Source organism: Anomaloglossus baeobatrachus, chromosome 6 (genome assembly GCF_048569485.1).
Source record: "Anomaloglossus baeobatrachus isolate aAnoBae1 chromosome 6, aAnoBae1.hap1, whole genome shotgun sequence".
Classification (NCBI taxonomy): Eukaryota; Metazoa; Chordata; class Amphibia; order Anura; family Aromobatidae; genus Anomaloglossus; species Anomaloglossus baeobatrachus.
In genome coordinates, this window is record NC_134358.1 from 81,493,372 (window position 1) to 81,515,109 (window position 21,738).

Genomic DNA, 21,738 nt, shown 5'->3' on the forward strand with positions numbered 1-21,738 from the left:
CACCACATCCAAAACGCTGCAAACACTGATCATGTGCACTCACCCTAATGCATACATATCATCATAGTACGTGAATATTTTAAGCTTTAGGCTGAAGCATGATTTCCTCATCTTCCATACACCCATTCCAATATTTCAGGACTGCAAGGTTAAGGCTGCACACAGGATTTGCTTGTAGTCATATGGGAGCTGTGATCACAAAACAGTAGAATTTTTTTTTAAACAGAATCATTAGCAGAAAGACATCATTTTTAAATTTTAGATTCATTAAAGAGATAAAAAAAATTGTTGCAAAGCAAAAGACAAAACAGAAGTAGAAAGATCACCTTACCCTTTATTGCTGCATGGTTTGCAATACTCCTAAGTCAGTAACCAGGTCAAAAATATATGACAAGAGATAAAAAGGTATGACCCAATAATCTAAAATGGCAGGTAAATTTTCAGCATCACAATCCCGAGATGAAGAATAGGCATACTTTTTTTTAATTATGAGGCCTGCCTATTAGTTCCAAATTAATATCGCTCACATGGATGATGCAATACATGCTGTTTCAACTCTGTAGAAAGATAAAATCGAAACGTGACCATGATATCTTCCTCCTGGGATCCGCCCTGGGATCCCCTACATATCCTGTAACTTGGAGATCTTCTAAAAGTTTGAAGGGCTGAGCACATCCAACAAACAGGCCATACATGAGCTCATCAAAGGGAGGTATGTGGGCATAACTTTGAACCAATAAAAAGCAGAAATTGGGTTTGGTCCTTTGCCAGTCCTTGGAAATTACATTTTGCTGTGCGTTCTGTCCATTTTTTTCTAAGGAGTACCTCCCTCTTCTAAGCTCTGAATCAATTGAATCTGTATTACAATATGAATCTATATACAGATATATATCTGTATATAGTATATTGTTTTGTTCCCCTTTGTTACAACTTTTGTATATCTTTATAAACATTGCCTATTTTCTGGATTAAATATCTAAAAATTAATAGCATTGTTCCTCTTGCTCTATAAATCGTATCCCTGAAGCCTTACGCTACCTTTAATGGATGTCCAATCGGCCTGTTTAAACGATTGGTGGTGGCATCTAGTTTTTTTAATGGGTTATTGTGGGGGTTCGCAGTGAAGGTACTAAGGTATACAGTGTATACAATAAGGAAAAAAGAGAATTCCTGTCACCACATGGAGATATTGAAGTGACGGTGCAGGGAGGATAGGCAAGTCCAAATTCAGCACAAAGGAAAAACTCTAGCATCCATGTCTTTGTAAAAATAAAACTTCGCCTTTATTTTAATAAAATTTAAAATTCCATAAAAAAGTCCATCAATGAACAAGAAAAACGCGTTTCGAATGCTGGAGCGTTCTTAATCATCTGATATGAGATGATTAAGAACGCTCCAGCGTTCGAAACGTGTCTTTCTTGTTCATTAATGGACTTTTTTATGGAATTTTAAATTTCATTAAAATAAAGGCGAAGTTTTATTTTTACAAAGACATGGTTGCTGGAGTTTTTCCTTTGTGCTGAGTGTAGACAATAAGTATTTGATACACTGACTATTTTGCATACAATGTAATTTTCTGGATTTTTCATTTATGCTGTCTGTCACAGTTGAAGTGTACCTACGATAAAAATCACAGACCTCTCTATTCTTTATAGGTGGGAAAACTTGCAAAATTGACAGTGAATCAAATAATTATTTTCCTCGCTAATAAATATATATATATATATATATATATATATATATATATATAAAAAAATATATATATATATCTATATACCTTTAGTTGGAATCGATCGTATGAATACTATACCCTCACTGTCAGCTCCCCAATATCGACCTAGTAGTGGAAACACCCGTAGCGTCATCTATTAATCATTAGTCAATTGCGTAGTTGTCCTGACAATTGGGGGCAATAAAGTGCTGTTCATGACAAGAAGCATGAACCATCAATTCACAGAACCCTTTTCCACTGCTCCAGAGTCTAGTGACCGCTGCTTTACACCACTCCATCCAACACTTGACATTGTGCTTGGTGATGTAAGGCGGGCTTTGCACCTTGCGACATCGCAACCCGATGCTGCGATGTCGCACGCGATAGTCCCCGCCCCCGTCACAGGTACGATATCGTGTGATAGCTGGTGTAGCGAAAATTATCGCTACGCCAGCTTCACATGCACTCACCTGCCCTGCGACCGTCGCTCTGGCCGGCGACCCGCCTCCTTCCTAAGGGGGCGGGTCATGTGGCGTCATAGCGACGTCACACGGCAGGCAGCCAATAGGAGCGGAGGGGCGGAGATGAGCAGGATGTAAACATCCCGTCCACCTTCTTCCTTCTCATTGCAGCCGGGAGGCAGGTAAGGTGATGTTCCTTGCTCCTGCGGCTTCACACACAGCGATGTGTGCTGCCGCAGGAACGAGGAACAACATCGTACCTGTCGCGGCAGCGTAATTATGAAAAAGTCGGAGCCTGTACCGATGATACGATAACGACGCTTTTGCGCTTGTTAATCGTATCATCTAGGCTTTACACACTACGATCTCGAAAGTGACGCCGGATGTGCGCACTTTCGATTTGACCCCACCGACATCGCATGTGCGATGTTGCAACGTGCAAAGCCGCCCTTAGTTTTAGAAACCGATGCTATGTAGCTCCCACACACAGTTTTTCTACTCATGTTAATGCTATTGAATATTTGAACAAGCAGTTATGCTACTCAGTTGAGGAATCCGCCCTGTAATTTTACAAGGTTTGGCAATATGGCAATGTGTTGGACACAAAGTGGAAGAGGATCTGCTGGGTCCTCCTGGGACTAGATTTCTAAGTTAAGCGCATATAGCAATATATTTTAGCTGGACACTTCATTGTAGCGGTTAATTTTGTTTGTAGCTCAAATCCTTCTCTATAAATGTGACACAGTGAATTCTTTTAGCGTCGGTGACCTTTTTGACCAAGTGTGGTCAGATTTACAGATCACTAGACAGTCACTTAACCTTGAAACATGTCTCCATGACATGACTCGCAGGTTAAAAGCGGTTCTCTGTCTCAATGACCATGACAAATGTGAAAGCATTGCGGTTTTACAAAGCTGCAAGAATCTGATTTTATTGCTATTTTTGTAATGAGTTTTTGTTTAATTCATTTAAACATGGATCTCGGCCAACATTTTCTTCTGCAGTGTCTGGGTGACATAAATTGTGTTGGATGAAGTTTAGATGTCTTGCCAAGCAGGGATTTTAATATCTCCTTGAAATCACCCAGTTTCTTTGCACTTTATGTAGAGATGGTAACAAATAATGACTATTATGTCACTGGAGTAGTCCCACGTGTCACCAGGTATTCTCCCGCCATTATTATATATATATATATATATATATATATATATATATATATATTATGTGAGACTGTGACCGGGGTTATCTATGACGGCCGGTATGTCTCGCCCCGGTTGTGCTCACTCCATGATAGAAAGTAAATCCACCCTAGGGTTAATGCTGTTTCCCTACAGGCTGAAGGAAGGGTTAAATAGAATCAGGAACAAGGGCAGGTGTGCCGGGTGTGAGGGAGTGAACACAACTCCCTGAGTTCTCTGCTGGAGAGGCACATGTATATTGGTGTGGACTTTTGTTTTGGACATTAAACCGTGTGCTGTGAAACTTAATGCCTGGATCCCGTGTCTTCTGCTGTGCAGCCGACCGTGCTACCTCACATATGGTGGAGAATCGGCGGGCATCCCAGCCGGTGAGGTGTAGCTTCCTTTTCTGGTGACCCGGTAGCACATGTCCTGGATTCAAGCGGCTATACTACGGCCCAAACCCAGCGACGCCATGGAGGACATACTAAAGCATTTGGCTCAGGCTAATGCACAGCAGCAACAGACCAATGCACACCTGCTCCAATCCTTGAAATCGCAGGACCAAAGACACCAAGAACAGCTGGTTCAGGCCAATGCACGTCAGCAGCAAGCCTTACAATTGCAGGAACAAAGACATCAAGAACAGATGGTTCTCCTGGCCAAGTCGATCCGTGCCAGACCGGCAGCAACAACCCCGGGACCGGGTGATGACGGCAGCGTCCGGAAAGCGGTGAGACAAGCGTTGCAAAAGATGACCCGGGGGATGATGTGGAAGCGTTCCTGGCGGTGTTTGAGCGGGTGGCCGAGCGAGAAAAGCTGCCGACCCCCCAGTGGGCTGAGGTATTGTCGCCCTATCTGACGGGGGAACCCCAAAAAGCGTACCTGGACCTCTGTACCGAGGACGCCATTGACTATGTGACCCTAAAAGCCGAAATACTGGCACGGTTGGGGGTGAATAGCTATGTACGGGCTCAGCGGGTAAATCAGTGGTTCTATGAGGAAGCTAAACCCGTACGCTCCCAGGCCTATGACTTATTGCATCTTGTAAAAAAGTGGTTGCAGCCTGACACTCTGAGCCCGGCGCAGATGGTGGAAAGGGTAGTAGTGGATCGTTTTGTGCGCACTTTACCCGTCACCGTTCAACGGTGGGTAGGACAGGGTGACCCGAGTACCCTGGACCAATTAGTGTCCCTGGTAGAGCGGTATGTGGCTACGCAGGACTTGATACGGGACACTGAGACTTTGCGTACCGCCCGTCGGTCCGGCCCCTCCAAGCCTAGGGCCAAGGACCCACCGCTGACAACGGTGCAGGAGTCCCCTACCGTCCCGTCTGAGGCCGCGGCCGCCAATCCTGAGGTCCGGAAGGTTCTGTACCCTAAACGACAACCCGTTAAGGGGGTTTCCGTCCCCATTAGATGTTGGCGGTGCCAGCGGGTGGGACATATGGAAGCCCAGTGTCCACTCACCACGGAGCCCATGGATTGTGGGGTTACCCGGCGGGGTTCAATGTATGCTCAGGTGGTGTGTACCGCTGACCTGGTCTCCCCAGAGACGGAGCCCCACTTGTGCCAAATACAGGTGAATGGATGTCCGGTTACAGGATTGTTGGATTCCGGAAGCTTAGTGACCCTTGTGCGATCCACCTTGAGGGCTAAAGTAAAGGCCACAGGACGTACCGTGGGGGTGGTTTGCATACATGGGGACCGCCGAGACTATCCCACAGGGATTGTCACCATCACAGCACCTTGCGGTCAGGTGCAACATGAGGTGGGACTTCTTAACACTCTTCCCTATGACGTGATCCTAGGAAGGGATCTGCCCTATTTTTGGACTTTATGGAAGGGACCCCCTAAGTCTCCTCAGATATTGGTCAGTCCGGGACCTGAGCCCTACAATCCTGAATCCGGGACACCTGCTGCAGGGGTCCCCATGATAGGGACAGAATGTGAACCCGATAGGTCGCCCCTAGAGGTATTGGCAGGAGAGGCTGAGACGGTCGAACCCATCCCGGAGTTGGAGGCGTCCCCGGATACGTTTGGGACTGCCCAACTCCAGGACCCTACATTAATACATGCCCGGAGTCGGGTGACAGTAATTGACGGGGTGGCACAGCTGCCCGGTGCCCAGGTAAGGTACCCCCATTTCGCTCTTAAGCAGGATTTACTCTACCGGGTAGATGAAATACGGGGCGTGGGGGTAGAGCAGTTGGTGGTGCCCCAGCCGCATCGTCGGCGGGTCCTATACTTGGCTCATAAACACCTGATGAGTGGCCACCTAGGGGTCAAGAAAACGCAGGAGCGAATATTGCAAAGGTTCTATTGGCCCGAAGTCTTTGGGGAGGTAAAACGGTTCTGCGAAACCTGCCCGGAGTGTCAGCTTACCGCACCCCTGACCCATTTTCGCAGTCTGTTGGTACCGTTACCCATTATAGAAGTCCCTTTTGAACGGATAGGGATGGATCTGGTGGGGCCCCTCGTAAAGTCCGCTCGAGGGCACCAACACATCCTAGTGATCGTTGACTATGCCACCCGGTATCCCGAGGCGATACCTCTCAGACATACTGCAGCAAAGCTTATAGCTCGGGAGTTGTTTGCTGTGTTCTGCCGGGTGGGGTTGCCCAAGGAGATCCTTACGGATCAGGGGACCCCATTCATGTCTAAAGTGACCAAAGAGCTATGCCGGCTACTCCAGATCAAGCAGTTGCGTACGTCTGTGTATCATCCTCAAACGGACGGTTTAGTCGAGCGTTTCAATAAAACCCTGAAAACCATGCTCAAAAGGGTAATTTCAAAAGACGGGAAAGACTGGGATATGATGCTTCCCTATTTGATGTTTGCCATCCGTGAGGTGCCACAGGCATCCACGGGGTTTTCGCCTTTTGAATTGTTATACGGGCGACATCCCCGGGGATTGTTGGACCTGGCAAAGGAAACATGGGAGCAAGAGCCCACCCCCCATAAAAGTGTGATTGAACACATTTTGGGTATGCAGAACCACATAAGCGCGGTCATGCCAATTGTGAAGGAGCATTTACAGGAGGCTCAGGCCGCGCAAAGCGGCCGCTACAATAGACAAGCCACCGTGCGGACCTTTAAACCCGGGGATCGGGTGTTGGTATTAATCCCCACGGCGGAGAGTAAATTCCTGGCTCAGTGGCAAGGCCCCTACGAGATAAAGGAAAGAGTCGGGGTGGTCAACTATAAAGTATTGCAGCCCGGTAGGCGGAAACCTGAACAAATATACCATGTCAACCTATTAAAACCTTGGCAGGAACGGGAAAGCCTGATGGCTGTTTTTTCCCCATCTCCCTCCTCTTCGGGTCGTTCACCTCCGGCTCCAGCGACCTCCGGAGAGGACGAACCGGAAGTAAGGATTGGAGAAGCCCTCACCAAGACTCAGAGGCGAGAGGCCAGACGGTTGGTTCAGCAGAACCCCGATGTCTTCTCCGAGCTGCCCGGTAGGACCAGTCTGATACGACATGATATTGTCACCGAGCCCCACCTGAAGGTACGCCTGAAGTCATACCGGGTACCGGAGGCTCGACGACAAGCCATATCGGAGGAAGTAAAGACAATGTTACGCCTGGGGGTCATCGAAAAATCCCAGAGTGAATGGGCTAGTCCGATTGTCCTAATACCAAAACCCGATGGCTCCTTAAGGTTCTGCAATGACTTTAGGAGATTGAACGAAATATCCAAGTTCGATCTCTACCCCATGCCCCGGGTGGATGAGCTGATTGATAGGCTGGGACAGGCGCGATATTTTACCACGCTCGACCTGACCAAGGGGTACTGGCAGGTGCCACTAACGGAGTCCGCCAAGGAGAAAACCGCTTTTGTTACGCCAGAGGGTCTCTTCCACTATGTTGTCTTGCCTTTTGGGTTACATGGCGCTCCAGCCACGTTCCAGAGGTTGATGGACTTAGTGCTGGAACCCCACCAGGCGTATGCATCAGCGTACCTGGATGACATCATTATTTACAGCTCCGATTTGCAGACCCACTTGGAACAGGTACAAGCGGTGGTGGACGCGCTTCGGACAGCCGGATTGACAGCCAATCCCAAGAAATGTGCGTTGGGACTCACGGAAGCCCGCTACTTGGGCTACGTGATAGGCCAAGGAGTGATTAAGCCCCAAATTAACAAGTTTGAGGCGATCCAGAAGTGGCCTAGACCCCTGACCACGAAGCAGGTTAGGGCCTTCCTGGGTATCGTGGGGTACTACAGGAGGCTTGTAAAGGATTTTGCGGGACTATCAGCCCCCTTGACGGACCTTCTCAAAGGCAAGAAGTCCGTCATGGTGCGCTGGACTCCCCAAGCCGAGGACTCCTTCCGGGCCCTGAAGGGGGTCCTGTGCGGACAGCCCGTTCTTGTACACCCTGATTTCCGGAAGGAGTTCATAGTACAGACTGACGCCTCAGAGGTCGGCCTGGGGGCAGTGCTGTCTCAGGTGGTTCAGGGGGAGGAACACCCCGTCACCTTCTTAAGTAGGAAGCTCACCCCTCCCGAGCGGAATTATAGCGTAGTGGAGAAGGAGTGCCTGGCGATCAAGTGGGCCTTGGAGTCCCTACGCTATTACCTGCTGGGACGGCAGTTTCGCTTGGTGACGGATCACTCTCCACTGGTCTGGATGAGGTCCGCCAAGGAACGGAATGCCCGGGTTACCCGGTGGTTCCTTTCTCTGCAGAACTTCCGGTTTACGGTTGAACATAGGGCCGGTAGGTTGCAGGGCAACGCCGATGCCTTGTCCCGCGGCCCGTGTTTGATGGCGGGAGTTCAACCCCGCTCGCTTGAACTGAGGGGGGGGGTATGTGAGACTGTGACCGGGGTTATCTATGACGGCCGGTATGTCTCGCCCCGGTTGTGCTCACTCCATGATAGAAAGTAAATCCACCCTAGGGTTAATGCTGTTTCCCTACAGGCTGAAGGAAGGGTTAAATAGAATCAGGAACAAGGGCAGGTGTGCCGGGTGTGAGGGAGTGAACACAACTCCCTGAGTTCTCTGCTGGAGAGGCACATGTATATTGGTGTGGACTTTTGTTTTGGACATTAAACCGTGTGCTGTGAAACTTAATGCCTGGATCCCGTGTCTTCTGCTGCGCAGCCGACCGTGCTACCTCACAATATATATATATATATGCGCTTAAAGAAATGGGTAAATACTGATTACTTCAAGGAGGTATATGAGAGTAGAAGAAAGGTCCTGTACTTGCTTCATTTCCATCGGCCATGTCTAGTATTGTAGCACAAAGCCATTTTACTTGAAAAAACCCTCAAACAAGAGTGATTGTAATGCTCACAACCGGTGTAGGGGCAGCGAGCGGGGTTAGTGGACCCTCTGGACCACAGGTGTGACCCGGGCTTACCTTTTAGTGGGAGGGGCTTAACTAAGCGCCTACCCCGAGGCGGACACCAGTTATCACTACTCCCAGGGCAGTGACCCCCAGGACAGGGGATGGATTCAGGTATAGACACAGCTGCAGGCAGTTACAGGTGGGATGACTTAGACAGACAGACAGGCAGGCAGGTACAGACAGACATGGAGGGTAGGCAGGGCCAGATAGGTATGGGAAGTCAGGTACAGGGTGACGGGCACAGGGATAACAGGACAGGAGGTCTAACTAAATGCATTGTGCAGGCACCTCCCCTAATGGGAGGGTGCCTAAAATATATAGTGCCTCTCAGCTATAATCTAAGAGGCATTTCTGAGAAATGGCACACCGGCCCTTTAAGAGGAGGGTCGTTGTGTGCATGCACACCTTAAGTGTCTTCTTGGGGAGCCTATGCGGCGTGCACAGGCCCCAGGGGGAGAGGAAGGCAGCAGCATACGTGGATGGCCAGAGGACTGTGGGGGAGGAGACGACCAGGATGGGGCATTAAGTAAGTTGGTGTCCTTACAGGGACTCCGGTACTACAGAGGTCCTTTTTCTCAGGAATCACAGCTAAAAATAAAGGCCAACTTTTCATAGTGACATTCCTGAAAAATAATTTTTCTTATAAGCATTCTTCCTTTGCAGACCATGCACCATTTGTATATCTGCTATGTACGCTAAATGTGTCTGTATTCTGCTGAGGCCTCCAAGTTTGTTAGAGGCTTGCTAACTTTTAAGGGAATCTGAGAGGGGCATCCCAAATATTGTAGGAGATTTAGTAAGTATAACTAAAGTCTTGATCCAGGGGTGCAGTTAGTGAGTGCAGATGTCGAAGTAACATCAGGCCATCAATGTTAAAGAGACTCAATAATTCCCTGGTATTGGCCACTGGTAGGAGCACACAGATGGTCCAGACTATAACAACAAGCAGTGAATTACAGATTTTAAAGGGGTTGTAAAGTTTTTTCATGAATTTGCCGTGAGGATTCTCCAGTGCTGGTGGTGAGACCGAGCGGTCATGTAACTGCAAGTATACAATGTGCATATTTCCAGCCACATTCAGACTAGACATGCGCAGCCTTGCTGGGTTATAATGGTTGCTTTGCAGTGTTGGGGTTCTCGGTTAAAATCTCACCAACATCTGCAAGGACTTTATATCTTCTTCACGTGTTTTTGTGGGTTTCCTCCGGGTTCTCCAGTTTCCCCCCACACTCGAAAGACATACTAATATGGAGTTTAAAGAGGACCAACCACCAGGATTTCCCTATATAAACTAAAGCGAGTGCTATACTGGCACTATCATGCTGATTCAGTTGTGAGATTGGATGTATAGTTTCTGAAATACAGGCAAGTAAAGTTTGTGAAATGCACTGTTATTTGATTGATAGCAGCTATAAAATATCCAATAGGTGGGTCGCATTTTGCTAGTTATTCCCACCCCTGTCTCTATTATTACAAGGGGAGGAAGGAGGGAGTAAGGACAGGGGGGAGGAAGGACAGGCAGGCAGACAGGGGCGAGAATAACTAGCAACACCTAACCCACCTATTAGATATTCTGCAGCACCTATCAATCAAGTAATAGTGTATTTCACAAACTTTACTTGCCCGTATTTCAGAAACTATACATCCGATCTCACAACTAAAGGTATGTTTAGAATCAGCATGATGGCACCAGTATAGCACTGGCTTTAGTTTATATAGGAAAATCCTGATGGTTGGTTCTCTTTAAATTGTGAACCTCAATGAGGACAGGACAAAATGTGACGGCGCGATATGTAAGCAAATGATGTTTGGTCCCACCACCAGCACTGAAGATTCCTCGCCTCAAGTGATGTCAGTTTTTACAAATCTTTATTTTTTATATAGAGCTAACATATTCCGCAGCGCTTCACATACATCAAAAACACAAATCTACAGAACTTTAGGGCAACCCCCTTTTTTAAAAAAATGTAGTCTTCAATGCATTAATTAGAGAAGAGCCAAAATACATTCCTTTAGTTCTGACCCAATGAATGAACTGTGCCCACTCCATACATACTGGGCTCCAGCTGTGTTATTTAGTAGATATGGTAGAACGCAATAGAAAAATTAAATTTGAATGTGGCAGGCAGTTGTTAAACTTGCTAAAATGTACATTTTCTCAGCCAAACCTCGCCTAAAATATTGTGCTTTATCCAACACTAACATTGTCTTAGCGCAACAGTTTTTGTTTGGATGACATCATTGGGTTGAGATGACATCATCATCGACCACTCTACGAGCCTCAGGGTGTGGCTGAGACATACTGTACTTTGGCCGAATAAAATAGCAGATCCAGACCTATATTTTGGTTTAATTGACCAAAAAACCTCTAAGGTATTACAGTAGACGTCCTTAGAAAGGATGAGGGGGAGAAAAAAAGCAGAGACTGTGAAAGTGTTTTCCTCGCCAGCTGTTCCTTTTTGATGATGTTCCTGTTTTGCTAATGAATTGTTCTCTCAAGTCTTCGAAAGAGCATCTGCGAATTGTGCTGGCCAGTAACCGCTCATAATTGCAGTAGATAGTCCTGTGCCGTAAAGTAATGTGATCCTCTTGGCTGTTCTTCCAATTCCTCTGTAGTATGCTGGCACGGATCTGTGCAGCAGTAACGGAATATTACTGCTTTGCTTGCAGAGTTTTACAGGAAACTCCACAGACCCAATAAAAGTGAATCATATTGTGGCTTTTTACCTCTTTCGGTCTGACTCGTACTACTCCAAAGTCAAAAAATATTTTAGGCTAGCTTGTATTTTGTGAGTATCGTTCACTCACAAATCCTCCTCAGTAATCTCCAGACTTTCTTCATTTGGTCTAGCTTCAGAAGTATCCCCAGATTTTCATCAGGTTTCATTCACACTTATAAGTTAACACATATTGGACAGTCCTGTATTGTGATGATGACCAGAGATAGCCCCTCTCCTTCATCAGGAAAACACCAAGAATCAAATAATTCTTGGTGGATTTCCTGATGAAGGAGAGGGGTATCTCCAAAAAGCGTAGAATAAACCACCCTGAATTGCTCTCATTTGGAATTAACTCTTTATTGGCACAGCAGCGCGGATGTTTTTCCTCTTTTTATCCTTGTTTTTTCTTTTTTTCTGTCTATCTCTCTGTCTGTCTCTCTCCACCGACATCTTATTACCTCACTCATAAGCTTCTTATACTAAAGCGGGCTTTACACCCTGCGATATCGGTCCCGATATCGCTAGTGTGGGTACCCACCCCCATCTGTTGCGCGACATGGGCAAATCGCTGCCCGTGCCGCACAACATCGCCCGGACCCGTCACACATACTTATCTGCCCGGCGACGTCGCTGTGACCGGCGAACCGCCTCCTTTCTAAGGGGGCGGTCCGTGCGGCGTCACAGCGACGTCACTGAGCGGCCGCCCAATAGCAGCGGAGGGGCGGAGCTGAGCGGGACGTAACATCCCGCCCACCTCCTTCCTTCCGCATAGCGGCCGGGAGGCAGGTAAGGAGAGGTTCCTCGTTCCTGCAGTGTCACACGGAGCGATGTGTGCTGCCGCAGGAACGAGGAACAACCTCGTTACTGCAGCAGTAACGATTTTTGAGAATGGACGATGCAAAATCGCTCATCGGTGTCACACGCAACGGCATTGCTAATGCGGCCGGATGTGCGTCACAAATTCCGTGACCCCAACGAGTTCACATTAGCGATGTCGTAGCGTGTAAAGCCCCCTTTAGAATGTCCTTGGTTGCCTATTGCAACCAATCACAGCTCCTATTAATGACCTGTAGCTCCCAACTCCATTGACTTTAATGTAAGCAGGTTTTTTTGGCAAATAACTGTAAACCGCGGGGTTAAATTTTCCCCTCAAAACATAGTCTATGATGTTCCCTGAGTCACATGAGGCGGCTGTGCAAAACTTTGTGATTGTAAATGCGACGGTGCGGATTCCTTTAGCGGACATACACACACACACATACACCTTCATATATTAGATTATTTTTTATTTTTTTTATTATTATTATTATTATTATTTTCTCATGGATTCTTTGTCATTTTTTTATACTGTTTGTTTCCTTCTTCTTTATGTCATTTCCCAAGTTCAAGGTTTTTGTCCATCAGCTAAATGTCAGATGATATCATAGAACAAGGCTCCGCATATATAATAACCAATGTATTTTATAATCACTCATTCATTGTCTACTTGGCTGAGTCTCTCTTGTGTACAGGCCAAAAACCTGACATCATTTCCTTTGGGTACTTTAACTAAATTGTAATTACTTGCATAGGACAAATGATACAAAAGTGTGTTCTTAATTGTTGAAATTATACCTATATTGATATTAGTGCACTGTAAACAGCACTAAACAGTCAAAGGGTTAGTCCCATCTTCATATATAATATTGTTTTCAGATAGTGCTTGCAAATACAAGCAATTTAGCAATTTACTTCTTGTTAAAATTTTCAGGTGGTATTAACACTTTTATTTACAGCTTGTTGCCTTGGAGACCGACCACCACTGCTAAATAGCAGAACATGCACTTTATTTACAAGCCCTTTTCTTTACAACTTGTAAACACTGTTTTAAAGCTGGCCAGAATAGTTTTAGTGTGGTGTTATCTATTAATCCTGGCCAGATTCAGCAGAGCGTTTACAAGCTATACAGCAGCAGTGGTCGGTCTCCTAGGCAATGAGCTGTAAACAAAAGAAAAGTGTTAATAACTCAAAAATGGCTGCAAATTTTAATAAGCAGTAAATTGCAAAAGTGATTGTTATTACAAGCACTGTCCATTAGTACCTGTTTATGAAAATGGAAATAATCCTTTAAATGAGTGCTTGCTAGGAGGCACAATTTACATCCACCTGCTGCTTGAGAAGTGGCGGTGGCACATTTTGGGGCCATGAAGACCGTTTTTCTTTCCATGATGAAAAGAGTATTCTGCACCTGCAGAAGAATTATAGTCACATGCAGCCATTTAAATGAATAAGCTAACAATATCTATGAATGGGTTAGTTGTTATTTGCTAATGTCCATGGCATAGTGGTTACTGGTGCCCCTTCTAACATCAAGCATAAGGGGGCACCAACCTTGATTGCCATTTACTAAGGGGCCCTTTGCACACTACGACATTGCAAGCTGATTGCTGCGATGCCGAGCGCGATAGTCCCCGCCCCCGTCGCAGCTGCGATATCTTGTGATAGCTGCCGTAGCGAAAATTATCACTACGGCAGCTTCACATGGACATACCTGCCCTGCGACGTCGCTCTGGCCGGCGACCCGCCTCCTTCCTAAGGGGGCGGGTCGTGCGGCGTCACAGCGACGTCACACGGCAGGCGGCCAATAGAAGCAGAGGGGCGGAGATAAACCGTAAACATCCTGCCCACCTCCTTGCTTCCTCATTGCAGCCGGGACGCAGGTAAGGTGATGTTCCTCGCTCCTGCGGCTTCATACACAGCGATGTGTGCTGCCGCAGGAACGAGGAACAACATCGTAACATCGGTCCTTCCGAAATTATGTAAATGACCGACGCTACACCAATGATACGATTTTGACGCTTTTGCGCTCGTTAATCGTATCAAAAACGATTTACACACTCCGATGTCGACAGCGAGGCTGGATGTGCATCACTTTCGATTTGTCCCCACCGACATCGCACCTGCGATGTCATAGTGTGCAAAGTACCCCTAAGGCTATGTTCACACACTGCGTTTTTTACCTGCGTTTTGGGTCCGTTTTGGGTCCGTTTTTGCTGCAGAAATTTCTTGAGAAATTCTTGTAACCTTTCTGCAGACATTCCCCAGCAAAACCTATGGCAAAAAAAATTAGCTGTGCACACACTGCGTTTTTTTCTTAAGAAAATTCTTTCAGTAGATTTTCTTAAGAAAAAGAATGAGCATGTCACTTCTTTTCTGCAGCTAACTGCGTTTTTTGCCATAGATAATTGGCACAATAACGCAGGGAGCAACCAGCGGTAAAAACGCACCAAAAACGGACCGAAAACGCACCAAAAACGCACCGAAAACGCAGGAAAAACGCAGGTGCGTTTTTGGTGCGTTTTTTAACACAGGTGCACTCTTAAGAAATTTCTTAAGAAATTTCTTAAGAAAAATCATTTTTCTAGTGTGAACATAGCCTAAGGCTGCTTTCACACATTCCGTTTTTGTCATCAGGCACGATCCGGCAAAGAAACTAATGCGACGGATCCAGTGAAAAAACGGATCCATCGCAGCAGTTTTGTCCATGCGTTTCTTCCATTTTTGGACGGATCCGTTGTGATACTGAGCATTGTCAGTTCAAAAAACCGGATCCGTCGTTGGATTCCGACATATGCCGGATGACGACGGATCCGGCACCCATAGGCTTCCATTCTACAACATGCTGGACGGCGCCGGATCCGACGTGGTCCGTATTTTTGCCGGAGACAAAAAACGTTGCATGCTGCATCCTTTCCGGCAGCCGGATGAAGAAATTTCCCCGGATCCAGTGGACGCCGCATGGAACGCAAGGCCATCCAACAAAATCCAAGCTAATACAAGTCAATGGGGAATAAAACGGATCAAGCGCCAGATCCATTTTATCTGTATGTCGCCGGATTGTGCCTGACGGTAAAAACCGGATGTGTGAAAGCGGCCTTATTATGCCCCCTGTTGTATTTCTATACCAGCATCGTTGTTGCCTAATTCTGTCAGGTCCGCTATAAGACGTGAGCCCGGAATGTCTCTATAGAGCACAATTCATGAGGCCTGAAAGCTTTTACTTCACATAAATGTAATAGGACTGAACATGTCCCATGCCTCTGCTTTTCCTTATGTAATTCCGGCCTCTAACAGACCTTTACAGCATTAATGTCTCACATTGTGAAGGATCACAGCTGGGAACACTTTTCTAGGCAAGGATGCTTGACACACGCAATTTATTACCGTGTATTTTCTGTTTATCTTCCAGCCATCCAATTTTCCATACAAAGAGGAGATCCTTTCGGTGAATCCCACATGCCTCGTTGTGATCATTCTCTTCTTTATTAGTGTCATCCTGGCTTTTAAGGTAAGTGCTGTAATAAAGAGGCCTGTGCCGGTATTTGTATTATTAAAAATAAATACTATTAACTTTTCTTACATACTCTTCATGTTATGCTTAGAATCTGAGTAGGAAATGTACCGTACTTTTAACAAATATTTGCACAAGTCAATAGTACAGCGATTGGCGTAACTAGAGTTCGATGGGGCCCATTGCAAAATTTGGACTTGGGCATCCCCCCATATGTTGGTTAGATGTATGAGCCCTTGTAGCGTTCTAAATCCTAAAAAGACATATGAGTTGACCCCCACCCATTATGTAGTAATGTTCCTTATCCTGTTCTACTGTACCCCATCCTAGGCTCCTTCCTGGTAAATATGTCCCCCATCCTGGTATATATGCCCCCCATGCTGTTATTCAGGTGCATCTCAATAAATTAGAATATCCTGAAAAAGTTAATTTATTTCTGTAATTCAATACTGAAACGCCCACGCCGGGGCTTGCAGGGCTCGCACGGTCACTGGGCCAGTGGTGTTCGGGCTTGAACTGTGAGTGGCCCGACCCGGCTTCCGTGACTCCGGCAGTTTTCATTAAAGACTTCGACAGTTCACAAAAGGGGGGTAACGGAAAGAGGGTAACGAGGTTCCTGGGAGCACATCACCAGTTGCAGCAGTGACTGGGCCTCGGTCTCCTCCACCGTAGACCCACTCTCCCTTCAACTCTTCTCTCCCCCAGGAACGGTATGGGACAGGAACGGGAGTTGCAAGCAGCGCCACCCGTGGTATGCGGCCAGGTGTTTAGACGCCGCTGCACAGTCTCTCTCCAGGGCAGGTGTTACAGGCAGCTAAGATGGAATTGCTCCCCATGAGTGGAGCGGGGAAGCCCCGGGACCGGGGGTGGCAGTCATCAGGAGCACCGGGGCACAGGGCAGCGGCATTTACTCCCAAAAGTCTTTGAGTACTGGTTCCAGTTCCTTTTATTCGCTGGTTTGTTCCAACATTGCACCTGGATGCTTGTCCTCGCCGTTGTAGCCTCTGGTCGGTCCCGGGCAGGTCGGAAGCAGGGTCCGGTGAGGTTATCTGAGGGTCTTTCTGTCATGTGCATTTGGTTGCCGTCCCCGTGTTGTGAAGCTTCTTGGGGGGACTCGCCTCCTCTCTGTCTCTCTTTCTCCCTACTCTGGTAGCGCCCCCATTCTTTAGGACACCACCAGGACATTCTCCACGATCCCCAGTACCTATCCCCATTCCCTTCCTCCAGGTGTTACAAGCCCCTGGTCTGGCTGGTTCCCCCTGCAGAGGTCTGTTTGCATTGCAGACGGTTCTGGTTAGACTTCCTGCCTTCTCTGCAGCTCACTCCTAGCTCAGGCCCCCACCTTACCAGGACATCGTCATGGTGACCTGTTTGTGTGAAGCCACTTGCTTCCTGCTCATTTAGGAGACAGAATGAGTCATGCAAACCTGAGCTACGTACTGAAAATCTATTAACCCTTTCCTGGTGATGTGATGTGTGTGTAAACTTACCTCCTCCTGCCCGGGAAAGGATATTACACAATAACCTGTAACGACCATGCTACAGGGGCGTTACCCTCCCCCAGAGCGAAACGCAGCACTCCGGAGCTGTAACAACAAAGTACACCACAAAAATTTTCATATATATAAACAAGGTAACATTTCCACTTTTATAGAGACTCAATTTTCAAAAAGGGAAAGGAAGAAAAAGGGAGAAAAAGAAGATGAAGTTGAAAAAGAAAAGAGAGGAAAAAGAAACATTTGCATTGCAATAAACACTTTCAACCGGTAGCGTCCGACAGTCCATCCACACCGGCTCCTGCTACTCCGAACGGCAGTCCTGGCCACGCACCACCAGTGGCGCAGAAATCTGTCTGGTTGAACAATGAAAGCAAAACAGTTCTGGAATAAGCCTCCTATGACGCTCCAGGGCCCTCCAGACATCCAGGGTTCCGGGCCATCACATCATCCGGTTCTTTCTGCTTTCTGGGGAGGCGGGGCTCCTGGCTCCTAGCAGATAATGTCATTTTAGAGGTGGGCATGGGTTTTTGCGCCCCACTGCAGCTCCTCCCACAAAATGCGGGAAAGTCCAGTCCATGTTGGTACACGTGGCGCCCATCCCATTCTCAATGGACGCCATTGGTACAATCCCAGTCCAGTTTTACTAATGTTATTCACAAGGCATGCATCACCTGGTGGTACTGGGTCTAGTCTGGACCCTGCTCACAGCGCCAAGTTGAAACGCCCACGCCGGCGCTTGCAGGGCTCGCACGGTCACCGAGCTGGTGGTGTTCGGGGTCAAGCTGTGAGTGGCCCGACCTGGCTTCCGTGACCCCAGCGGCTTTCATTAAAGAGTTCGACAGTCCACAAGAGAGGGGTAACAGGAAGAGGGTAACGGGGTTCCTGGGAGCACATTACCAGTTGCAGCAGTGACTCGGGCCTTGGTCTCCTCCGCTGTGGACCCCCTCTCCCTGCAACTCTTCTCTCCCCTAGGAATGGTATGGGTCGGGAACGGGGGTTTCAAGCAACGCCACCCGTGGTATGCGGCCAAGTGTTTAGCTGCCGCTGCAGTGTCTCTCTCTGGGGCAGGTGTTACGGGCAGCTAAGATGGAATCGCTCCCCATGAGTGGAGCGGGGAAGCCCCGGAAGGTTGGTGAGAACCGGGGGCGGCAGTCCTCAGGAGCATCGGGGCACAGGGCGGCGGCATTTACTCCCAAAAGTCTCTGAGTGCGGGTTCCAGTTCCTTTTTATTCGCTGGCTTGTTCCAAAATTGCACCCGGATGCCTGTCCTTGCCGTTGTAGCCTCCAGTCGATCCCGGGCAGGTCGGAGGCAGGGTCCGGTAAGGTTATCTGAGGGTCTCTCTGTCATGTGCATTTGGTTGCCGTCCCCGTGGTGTGACGCTTCTTGGGGACTCGCCGCCTCTGTCTCTCTTTCTCCCTACTCTGGTAGCGCCCCCTTTCTCTAGGACACCACCAGGACATTCTCCACGATCCCCAGTACCTATCCCCATTCCCTTCCTCCAGGTGTTCCTAGCCCCCTGGTCTGGCTGGTTCCCCCTGCGGGAGCTACCCCTGCAGAGGTCTGTCTTCATTCACATTCCAGACGGTTCTGGTTAGTAGTGATGTGTCAGTCGCAAACGATCCGACACAAAGATCCGGCTCCCTGCTGTGAACGACAGGAGCCGGATCACTAGTGTGAGCCAATAAAATCTCAAAACGGCTCTTTTTGCAGTCAAAAACCCGCCCACCCGCAGCTAAACTTCGCCTACTCAGCAATCTAATTGGTCGCTTGTAAGTGGGCAGGGTTTACCTGCGGGTGGGCGGGGATTTGGCGGCATTACTATAATCTCAAATATCTGTTCACCTGGGGTGAACACATATTTAAAAAGGAGCCGAGAACGAGCTGACAGATCCGGCTCTTTTTGGTGAGCGGAGCCATGGGAACCGGATCACCAAAAAGAGCCGGACTGCCCATCACTACTGGTTAGACTTCCTGCCTTCTCTGCAGCTCACTCCTAGATCAGGCCCCCACCTTACCAGGACGTCGTCATGGTGACCTGTCTGTGTGAAGCCACCTGCTTCCTGCTCATTTAGGAGACAGGATGAGTCATGCAAACCTGGGCTACCTGCTGAAAATCTATTAACCCTTTCCTGGTGATGTGATGTGTGTGTGTGTGTAAACTTACCTACTCCTGCCCGGGAAAGGATATTATTCAATACCCTGTAACGACCATTCTACAGGGGCGTTACAATACAAAAAGGGAAACATATATTATAGAGTCATTATACACAGAGGGATCTACAGTATTTCAAGTGTTTATTTATGGTAATATTGATGATTTTTCCTTACAGCCAATGAAAACCCAAAAGTCATTATCTCAGAAAATTAGAATAATTGCCACAAAACACCTGCAAAGGCTTCCTAAGCATTTAAAATGGTCCATTAGTCTGGTTCAGTAGGTACACAATCATGGGGAAAACTGCTGACTTGACAGATGTCCAGAAGGTAGTCAATGACACACTCCACAAGGAGGGTAAGGCTGCTTTCACACATCCGGTTGTAGCAGTGCGGCTAAATCCGGCTCTAAAACCTATGCAACGGATGCGGCAAAAAAAACGCATCCTTTGCATAAGTTTTTACATGCGGCCCGTCCGTTTTTTGCCTGTTGCGGCACGCTACTGAGCATGCGCAGTGCAAAAAACCGCATGCGGCGGCCGGATGCATTTTTTTCCGCATCGCGCCGCATCCGGCGTCTATAGGCATGCATTGGAAAAAGCGCCGCATCGGCTGGATGCGGTGCGATGTGTTTTTTTTCGCCGGACAAAAAAACGTGCCAGGCAACGTTCCATCCGGCCGCCGCATAGGCTAAATATGCCGCATCCGGCAAAAACCGGACCGAATGCAAGGCCATGTGGCACAATCCGGCGCTAATGAAAGTCTATGCGGAAAAAATGCAACCGGCGCCAAAAAAAACGGTTGCGCTTTTTCTGCAAAGAGCCGGATTGTGCCGCACAGCAAAAATCGGATGTGTGAAAGCAGCCTTAGCCACAAAAGGTCATTGCTAAAGAAACTGGCTGTTCACAGAGTGCTCTGTCAAAGGAAACTCACCACACACCCCAAGGTCACTGGATTGAGTCCCGAAACTGAGGCATGACAGACTCAAGTTAACAACGGCAAAAGAATGTTAGTATATTGTATATTAACTTATGTTAAGATGCATTGACGACTTGAAATTTGGGATATTTTAAAACCCCTTTAAAGAAGTTGTTTATGTTTTTTTCAACATTGTTGATAGTGAGGGTCCTGTGAGTGGGAACCCCCGTCTATGGATAATGGAGAGTTTGGCCTCATTCACACTTGAGTTTTCCTGGTAAGAGTGCAATCTGTGTTTTTCACGGATAGCACTCGTACCTATTATCATCGTACCTAATGGAAATCTTCAAGCGAAAACTAGATAAACATATAGCTGGGATGATTTAAAAAAAACCTGCACTCGCAGGGGGTTGGACCCGATGGCCCTTTAGGTCCCTTCCAACTCTACCATTCCATGATTCTTTTAAAGTTTATAGCACTCAGTGGTCCTCTGTGCTGCTGCTTGTGGACATCTTTTACATAAACACAAAAGAACAGGAACCCTTCATGCCTCTGTGTATGGTGTAAGGAAGACATTTAGCATCTAACCTTTTCCCACTAGTTCAGAAACAGCTAAAAATTAGAAATGGAGCCTGCAGATGGGAAAACTGGTGGAAAAAAAGGAGAATACATGTCATAAAATGGCCAGAAATAGTATTTATCTTCATGTAAACATACTTGAAAGCTCATTTTGAAAAATGACCTGAAAATAAAAGAACACTTTAAGTGGCCATCACTATCACATGTAAAGGAAAAGGTTTGGCTTCAGAACCTCCCCTTCCTGTATGACCCTGTACACGTTTGAGGCCTGTGACTGTAAATGTTCTCATTCACTGGCAAAGATCTTGAAAATAATAAGGAAGTGAAACCTAAATATTATTAGGAACTTGTAGAACATTAAATTTGTTCAAAGATTAAATTTTATTTATATAAAACTGGAAAACCTCTTTAAGTACATTGTGATAATGTTCCTTTTATTTTGCACAAATAGTCTTAACAAAACACTAATTTCCCTCTCAATCCCTTTTATTGGCTCCTATTAGAACTATTATTTCATTAATTCCATGGAAGTTTGGATGCCGTCCTGGGGTTATACATCTGTGCAGGCAACACTTGTATAAACACTCTTATGGCACAATTTTTGCCTTGCGCTCTCTCTATGACAGGGGTCTCAAACTCAGCTGGGTGTATGGGCCGCATATAGAAAAAAAAAATGAGGGGGGCCGCATTATTTGCAGGACAAAGTGAACATTTTTAATGAATCCATGTTTTTTTTTCTATACATCTTGGATCACTTTTGTAAACATTTTTCGCTTGTTTATTATAACAAACGTGCACTTTTTTTGTTAAGTTTATATACAGAAAAGCATT

The 21,738-nt window shown here is 47.0% G+C and overlaps 1 protein-coding gene across 1 annotated transcript in view; it reads left to right on the plus strand.

The window, feature by feature from the left end:
• Positions 1–21,738, plus strand: part of LAPTM4B (lysosomal protein transmembrane 4 beta) — a 186,443-nt gene that overhangs the window by 100,068 nt on the left and 64,637 nt on the right. The window contains exon 5 of the mRNA XM_075353066.1: positions 15,655–15,753. Within this exon, the coding sequence (XP_075209181.1) occupies positions 15,655–15,753 (99 nt within the window). The remainder of the gene's footprint in view (positions 1–15,654; positions 15,754–21,738) is intronic.